The 9,324-nt window shown below is 41.1% G+C and overlaps 1 protein-coding gene across 1 annotated transcript; it reads left to right on the top strand.

Annotated features, from left to right (window-relative positions):
- Window positions 1-6,986: 6,986 nt before the first annotated feature.
- LOC149960430 (uncharacterized protein F54H12.2-like) lies at window positions 6,987-8,279 on the top strand. Its single transcript, XM_090176158.1, has one exon. The coding sequence runs from the start codon at window positions 6,987-6,989 to the stop codon at window positions 8,277-8,279; it is 1,293 nt and encodes a 430-aa protein (XP_090032284.1).
- The last annotated feature ends 1,045 nt before the right edge of the window (window positions 8,280-9,324 follow it).

Below are 9,324 nucleotides of genomic sequence, written 5' to 3'. Positions count from 1 at the left end.
CCCTATGCACGTGAATGGTAAGCTGGTGTTTTCGCTCTGCCAGCGTTGTAGCGTAGAAATGAATCAGGAGACTTGTCGCCACGACGACCCCGATAGAGCTTATATCGGTACTTTCGTTTCGGACGAATTAAAACTGGCCGTCAAAATGGGCTACAGAGTTTTGGAGATATACGAAGCGTGGCATTACGAGACTACGACTTGTTACGACGTAAAAACGGGCGAGGGGGGACTATTCGCGGCTTACATCAAAACGATGTATAAAATTAAAGCGGAAGCTAGTGGTTTTCCACCGGGTGTTAATACCGACGAGGAAAAGCGGAAATACGTCGAAGATTTTGAAAAGGTCGAAGGTATCAAACTAGACTTTGACAAAATTGAATACAATGCCGGTCGGAGAAGCGTAGGAAAACTCATGGCTACATCGTTTTGGGGTAAGTTAGGCCAACGTAACAATTTGGTCAAAACAGAAGTAATTCGCGATAGAGAAAAATTTTTAGAATTTTTCAACGACCCCAATATTGAGCGTAAAAGTGTATTGCCGATTGATGACGACACTATTTTACTCAAATGGGAACACTTAAAAGAAATTGATCCGGCTCTGAAACACGTAAATGTCGTTTTGGCTTGTTACACCACCGCCTTCGCCAGGATGAAATTGTACGAGGTCCTGGATAAGCTCGGAGAGCACGTAATTTATATGGATACGGATTCAATCATGTATCACAGCCCTGGCGGTCATAAACTATTAGAGGAGGGACCCTACTTAGGTCAAATAGCCGATCAATTATCGGAATACGGCCCAAATTGCTATATAACCGAGTACTGTAGCGGGGATCCTAAGAACTACGCGTATAAAGTATTAAACCCCGACACCGGAGAAACCCACGAGGTTATTAAGGCTAAAGGACTCCGTCAGAATTATTCTACTAAAAATAAAATATCTATGAACTCCTTGAAGGGAATGATGGGGGTAGATGTTGACGCTCCTACTCTACCGATCGAAATTGAAATCCCACATCACATTTGTCGGTTAAGAGATCACACGGTAGTAACCGTTAAACAAGTAAAAAAGTATAGACCAGTCGTTAACAAATTACGAGTAATCGATAACTTTAAAACTCTACCCTTTGGCTACCAAGAATGGAGAGAATGAACTATCAAAAAAAAAAAGGTCATACGCGAAGGTCATACGCGAAGGGTCATACGCGAAGGGTCATACGCGCTAGACTTTTTACGCGATCGCGATATTAAATTTTCGCGGCGGCGGCGGCGGCGGCGGCGGCGGGGGGCTGCCCTTAATTTTTTTTTAAATAATAATAATATCAGTTAATGAATAATAATAATAATAATAATAATAATAATAATAATAATAATAATAATAATAATGGGTTGATAATAATGGGTTGATAAAAAATGTTAGGGGGGACGCTGGCACTATGATGAAAGAACTCCGGTGGTGTGGTCTCTGTTACTAGTTACACCGGGTTATAAATTCTGAGTGTCTATGCGACAGTTAAAAAAAAAAACAAAAAAAAAAACTGGGGGTTAACTATAGAAATTTAAAAAAAAAATAAAAAATAAAAAAAAAAAATTAATATTAAAAAAAAAATTAAAATTAAAATTAAAAAAAAAAAAAATTAAATTAAAAAAAAATAAAAATTAAAATAAAAAAATTAAAATTAAAATTAAAAAAAAAAAAAAATTATATTAAAAAAAAATAAAAAATAAAAAAATTTAAATTAAAAAAAAATAAATAAAAAAAAAAATTAAAAAAAAAAAAAATGGGGAAGTAGTTGAGCTACAACCAGTGTCATTCGGTGTTGAATATCGTTAAACGATGTAAGTGGAAATGGCAGCATCAGTAAGTGGAAATGGCAGTATCAGTATACGGGACAACGACTTGACGCGATAGAAGGGTAATAGGGTGTAGACGCGAAAACGATTATACCTTTAAACTAGATCGTAAATGGTTATAAGAAAAATCGCGCACCAAAATTTTTACGTTAAAAAGCAATGACCTTTCGCGCGCTATTTCATTTAGTATTTAATCTTAGTCATGTTACCTCTATACGGTCCGTTCTCTCTAATTATTAGTGGCCCTTCGGCTTCTGGGAAGACTTATCTGGTAGAGCGCTTGATCAAACATCGTTATCAAATGATATCACCGCCTCCATCAAAAATATTCTGGCATTATAACGAATGGCAGCCTCTTTATGACGGCATGAAAGACTTTGTGATTTTCCGAGAAGGGGTTCCGGAACTAGACGATTACCATGGTAATGAAAACGAACACATTCTTTTGATCGCGGACGATCTTATGCACGAAAACAACGGGCAAATCGGCGCGTTCTTCACGAAAGGAGTGCACCACAGAAATCTAAGTTTCATCTTCATTACACAGAATATTTTCCCGAAAAATAGAGAATCTAGGGAGATTTCCATCAACGCGCAATATATTATATTATTGAAGAATCCGCGGGATCAGCTTCAACCTCAAATATTATTCCGTCAAATCAAAGGGTATAATTCAAAATATGCCATTGAAGCGTATTTGGACGCTACCAAAAAACCCCACGGGTATATTCTTATAGACAATAGGCAACAGTGTCCTGACGAACTCAGGTTACGAACGGATATTTTCCCTGGTGAAACGGAAATAGTCTACGTACCCAAGAAAAAGAAAAACGTATAAAACTCGGTGCAAAAAGATAACCCCGTACCATTTAGTTAAAATGCCTAAACTGGTTGCGACGCATAAAGATTTTCTCTCCGCTCTCGCGAAATCGAATCGTAAACAACGACGAGCGTTCCTTCAACACGCTTCTAAGCCTCTTATAGACGCCATCTCCGAGTGTTGTTACAATACGTTAATTGGTAACTTAAAATTAACCCCGGCGCAGAAACGACAACTCTGTAAACATAGAAAATCTCTTCGACAAATAGCGTCCAAGAAATTAGCTTGGCGTAGAAAGAAATCTATTTTAGTTCAACAGGGCAACGGAATCTTAAGTTTTTTAATCCCCACTGTTTTATCTGCTTTAAGTGGTATTCTAGGTTGAATACATTTTTAAATAAAAATGTACTCGCAAAAATTAGCGTTAGTCCCCGCTGACACTTTAGGTGTAAATTCGAGTGTCAGGGATTCACCCGTTTTCCCCCACCCTCTCGGTTCATCCATCGGAGGGTTAAATACTGATATGTACGAGGTACTCAATTCTAATATCGACGATCGTGATAAAGTTAAACTTTTTACACAAATGTTTCAACGTTATCAAAACATTCACCATCTCTCGACTAAGCCAGAAAATAAAATAAAAATTGGACAAGATAGCGCGTTTTTAAACGTCATTCCGATAGAGTTTAGGGCTAGCGCGAAACAGCTACTGAAACAATTGGTAAGTTTAAATCGAGTTTCGTGGTCTTCCGACGGTGAGTTGTTCATTGACGATAAACCGATTCCCGGGTCAGACATTGCCACTTTGGTAAGCTACGGCGTTGGAGCCATAAACAACAATCAGGGAACGCGCCCTCCTATTGGCTGGTCGGAGATTTCGTCTTTAATACCCTCGCCGCTAGTGCAAATATCGTCGTCCGCTAATCCAGTTAGCGTTAAAAAGAAAAAACTGTCGCCGATAATAAAACGATTTAAAAGAGCTTCGATCGTCAAATCACCCATCAGTATAAAACCTAGAACCTTATCAAGCGGTTTCATCGAGAGAACTCTTAAATCTTACGCTAAGAAGAATACGAAGAAGAAGAAGTCAGCCCCCGTAAAACAACAATGGGCAGAATTCGGAACACCGTAGCTAGTCTTCAATAAGATTTACTACGATTCTAAGCACCCTGCCAGCCACGACTAATCTGTATTACAACTTGGTGTCTAACCCCCCCAGGACTCTCGCGCTATACATCAAGGTGCGTATCGATATTTCCAAATTTTGTGTCTTGTTATTGTTATTATTATTATTATTATTATTATTATTATTATTATTATTATTATTATTATTATTATTATTATTATTATTATTAATATCCGGTATCATTTCTTGGTGTGGTAAACAACCATGGAACGAATTCGGAATCACGAGCTCATCTTGAAGAAAATTTACTACGATCCAAAGCATCCGGCCAGCTACGACGGGGTGGCTAAGCTATACAACGCCGTTAAAGAAAAGGGGATTTCCAGAGAACAAGTCGTAAACTGGTTGTCTACTCAAGACTCTTACACGATACATAAAGGTGCGTATCGAAATTTTAAAAGAGATAGAGTCTTTGTTACTAATATCGGGGATCAATTCCAGATGGATTTGGCTGATATGCGAGATATTGCAAAATTCAACTCTGGTTTCAACTATCTACTCGTGTGCATCGATACGTTTAGCCGAAGAGCCTGGGCTATCCCCATAAAGTCCAAAAAAGGGGAAGACATCGTAGAAGCCACCAAGAAAATTTTCGCCGATCTTACGCCGCTAAAAATTCAGACTGATAAAGGAACCGAGTTTCTTAACAAAAATTTTCAAGACTTCCTTAAAAGTAAAAACGTTAAATTTTTCACGAGCGAGAACGACGATATTAAGGCTTGTATGGTTGAGAGATTTAATCGAACCCTGAAATCGAAGATGTACAAATATTTCACGGGTAACAATACGTATCGGTATTTGGACGTCCTACCTGATTTGCTCCAGAGCTATAACACCACTATCCACTCAACTATTAAGATGGCCCCCTTAGATGTCAACCCCGACAACGTACTGAAAGTTTTTAAAACGATATATATGAAACAGGGGAAAAAACGACCCAAAAGGCGACGGCCTAAATTCAAAACCGGAGATCATTGTCGAATGAGTAAAAACAAGGGGAAGTTCGAGAAATCTTACCCTGGTAATTGGTCGAAAGAAGTTTTGAAAATTGTCCGGGTGGTGAAGGCCGACCCACCTCTTTATATACTCGAAGATCTCGCGGGTGAACCGATAAAAGGAAGATTCTACGAGGAAGAATTACAATCTGTGGCGAAACCCGAAGCGTACCACATCGATAAAATACTAAAGACGAGAAAACGAGGAAGCCAGACAGAATACCTAGTTAGTTATATTGGATATCCACCGAGTGCTAATTCTTGGGTAAAGAAGCAAGATGTATTTGACATTGCCGTCTAACGCGAGTATGAAGATATACAAGGACAATACCATGGCCTCGTATACGACCAGGTTAGCGAAACCCGTAGAACTGGACGGAGATTGGGAATGTGCCTTAACTGAGATTAACTATACTAGCGCCTTCTTTAACCTCCACCAGGGCGAAAACACTATCGAGTTTTTGATTACGGACGACATCACACTTCCTCCCGATTGTACGCCCCTCGATCGAATAAGACACGAGGCTGCGTTGGGGAATGCGCTTGGAATATACCGTTCTCAAAAACGTAATAAGATAACAAAAAAAAATTGAAACTCAATCCGATGAACCAGTCCGCGACAATACGCGAGACGAGGACTCGAATATCGATGATGATTTTTTCGTCGATGATCCTTTCTTAGACGATGTTATAGCAAACGAGCCTTTCGTAGACGATAAAACAGAGGACAAAGCGCCGGTGTCCGTTGTTGTTCCGATAAACACGGCGATAGATAACAAACCGGTCACGGTTGATACGACGGAATCAGGCATACCCGTTAAATCAGTCGCGAACGAACCAACCAGTAACGCGCCCGTAGACGATCAAACAAGTGAAACGATCGAGATCGATAAAAAACGTGTAAAGCTTGATTTCGCAGAATACCAAGACGAGGCGCCTTTTGGGACTATCAATACACGTGTTAATCAAGGTGGTATTCAACGTAAAAAGAAACCGCCAGAGAAGACGGAACTTACTATTGACAATTCTATAAAATTATCAGAAGTAAATAAATGTGCACCTAAATTGACGGGTTCGTATCATACATTCAAGATACCTTACGGTCACTACACTTCCATGGGACATTTAGTGGAGAAGATTAACGGGAGATGCCAAAGCGTGTTAAAAGAATTGAAAACGTCTTTTCAATACAACGAGGTTACAAGATTCGTCACGCTGAAACCCACGAAAGTTCCGAATACAATTATTCAAATACATAGGAGTCTCGAAGCGATCCTCGGGTTTAAACAGGGGGCCTTCGATCTTAAATATGGGCAACGCGGTAATAGACCCTCACGGATCACGGTGAATGAGCCCAAACAGTTGTTCGTGTATACTGACGTGGTTGAAGATCAGATAATTGGTGATACGCTAGCCCCACTCGTCAGAATAGTTCCCGTAGAGGGTTCTTTTGGTAACAATGTTGGCAAGATATTCGATATGCCGCATTATGTTCGAGTTTCAAAGAGGTATTTCGATACAATTAGCGTGCATATAATGACGTCGCGGGGTAAACCGGCGCCATTCGCATTCGGATCTTTGACTGTTAAACTACACTTTAGAAGGAGAAGAAATGCCTAAACCAGATATTCTGGATGAAAGGGTGTCGTGTCCCTACAAGAATTATTATCTCGATCAGGCTCAATCCGGAGGGGCCGTGTCTCATTTCTTTCAAGGAACCCCCTATCAAAAAGGACACGGTCTCGGTAGTTTGTTTTCGGGGTTGTTTCGATGGGCATCACCCTTCCTAGTTAAAGGCGCTAAGTATGTTGGAAGACAAGCGCTGGGCGTAGGGAGTAAAATTCTAAACGACGCCGTCGCGGGGAAAAACATCACAACTTCCGCTAAAAGACGTTTCGGCGAGGCTATACAAGGCATTACTGGCCAGAGTGGTTCGGGTCGAAGACGAATTAAAAGAAGAAAGAAAACTACTACCAGCCGAAAAAAAAATCTACAACCAGTCGACGAAAAGCCACGCCTCGACGAAAAACTAGAAAAAGGGTGACTAACCGGAAACGTGGCTCATTAGCTCGAAAGACTCGTAGACTACAAGTGCGCGATATTTTTTCCGTAACCTAAAATAACAAAAAAAATGTATAAAGTAGAAGCTCTAAAATCAGAATTGGATCTATTTGCGACGAAACCAGTTCAAACCGGTGTTGAAAGCGCGACTACGACGTTTTATAGACCAATCTCGACTCTTAAAAACGATTCTCAAATCGAATTCTGTATTCCAAAATCGGCTGAATATACCGATTTGGCATTGACTCTACTTCATATCAAATGTAAAGTCACGAGAGAAAACGATGCGAATATAGACCCCAACGCCCGAATAACGATATGTAACAACTTTATGCATAGCCTATTCGACCAGATCGAAATTTTTCTGAACGATCACTTGATTACCCCCTCCGCCAGTCGATATTGTTACAGAGCCTATCTGGAATCGCTTTTGAATTACTCCAACGTGGCGAAGGAATCGCATCTTACTAGCTGTATTTACGCTAAAGACACCGCTGGCAAGTTTGACGAAGTACTAAATAACCATGGAAATAGAGACAGACAAGCGTTTATGAAGGAATCAAAGGAAATGAGTTTAACCGGAGCAATATACGCCGACCTTTTCAATATACCCAAATATCTTTTAAGCGGGGTGGAAATTAAAGTGAGATTCTCCCGAACCAAACCATCCTTTGCTCTTATCGGGGAACCACCACTGAATGTCGATAATTTCAGAATCCCCATAACCGACGCGGCTTTAGAAGTAAGAAAATGCAAAATTAGCCCGAAAATAATAATCGCCCACGAACTCGCTCTACAAAAAGCCACCGCCAAATACCATTTCACCAGAACAGAGGTTAAAACGCACGTTTTATTGAATGGGGTATCAAATACGAGCTTGGATAACGTGTGGCTCGGAACTCTTCCTCAACGTGTTATTATCGGTTTAGTTTCCCACCAAGCGTGTTCCGGAGATCTAAGTAAAAACCCGTATAATTTTCAACCGTTTGGGTTAAACTTTTTGTCGTTATACGTCGACTCGGAAGCGGTTCCATCCAAACCCTTCCAACCCAAGTTTTCAAGAGGTCAATTTGCACGTGAATATTATTCTCTATTTACCGGTACTAACATCCATTTTAAAGACGACGGAAACAATATATCGTTATCCGAATACGATAAGGGCTATACGCTATACGCCTTCGACATAACACCCGATCTCTCGGCCAGTGACAACTCGCATTGGAACCCTGTAAAAAGAGGTCAGCTTCGTTTAGAGCTAGGATTCGAGACCCCATTGACCCAATCAGTCTCGGTCATTGTTTACGGAGAGTTTCACAGTTTAATGGAAATTGACAAAGATCGCAACGTTGTCGTTGATTATTAAAAAAAAAAAAAATGAACACTATCGAAATTAATAACGCGCTTGGGCATGTCCCCGGCTATAGGGGGGCATTTCCCTGCGATAGACTACCAGATCGTATTTCTACATATCCCGCTTCGTTAATTATCAACCTCGACCCGCATAACGGTCCGGGCTCTCACTGGGTCGCTATATATCTCGACGGTTTCGGTCGGGGGGTATATTTTGACAGTTATGGTATACCTCCTACCCTCCCAGAGATTAAACGCTTCCTCGTCGAAAATTCTACGAGATGGAAGTACAGCAGGCGTCGATTACAAGCCCTGACAAGTCAAGTTTGCGGGCAATATTGCGTTCTTTACGTATTGCATAGATACAGAGGGAGGAGTCTCGAATCCTTCACGGATAGGTTCACGAGGAACCAATTGAAAAACGACGCCCACGTGGTGTACCTCTTTAAAAAAGGAAGTAAAACCAGAATCAAGAGTCGTTGAGAGAGTCATATTAAACATGGACACATCAGCGGTGGTTGTGGACTTTGAATTTTTGCTCGGAACGAGAAAAGAATTAGTAGTAAAAGAACTCGCCGTAGCCACCGTCGCTGAAACACCGATCGTAAAAAGTTTCGTTTTTAAAGCCCCCTATCGCTACCGCGATCTACCTGACAGTGTAATACGCCAGAATTGGTGGGTGATAGACAATTTACACGGTCTCCAGTGGAATCACGGGGAACTGAACTATACCGAACTGTTGCCGCATCTAAGTGTTCTCCTAGAAGGAGTCGAGCGCGTGTATCTTAAAGGAGAGGAGAAATGCCTCTTTCTAGGGAGACTTACGCGTACTCGCGCTTCGGTTTTCGAACTAGGAGAGAGAGGATGTCCGAAGGCCAAGGACATAGCCACGGAGCAGAACTATCGATGCCAACGACATCGAACGGGCAACCAAGGACTTCTTTGCGCCCGCGAAAAGGCTGGCAGGTTGGCCGTCTGGATGCACTCACGATCGATCGCGGAGAACCAGGCGGCGGAGAACCCGGTGGATGCGGACGAGGGTATAGTGATGGTCATTT

The sequence above is a fragment of the Leiobunum rupestre genome, chromosome 1 (genome assembly GCF_980474605.1).
Source record: "Leiobunum rupestre chromosome 1, qqLeiRupe1.1.hap1, whole genome shotgun sequence".
NCBI classification, from domain to species: Eukaryota; Metazoa; Arthropoda; class Arachnida; order Opiliones; family Sclerosomatidae; genus Leiobunum; species Leiobunum rupestre.
This window is presented reverse-complemented; position numbering and strand designations above follow the sequence as displayed.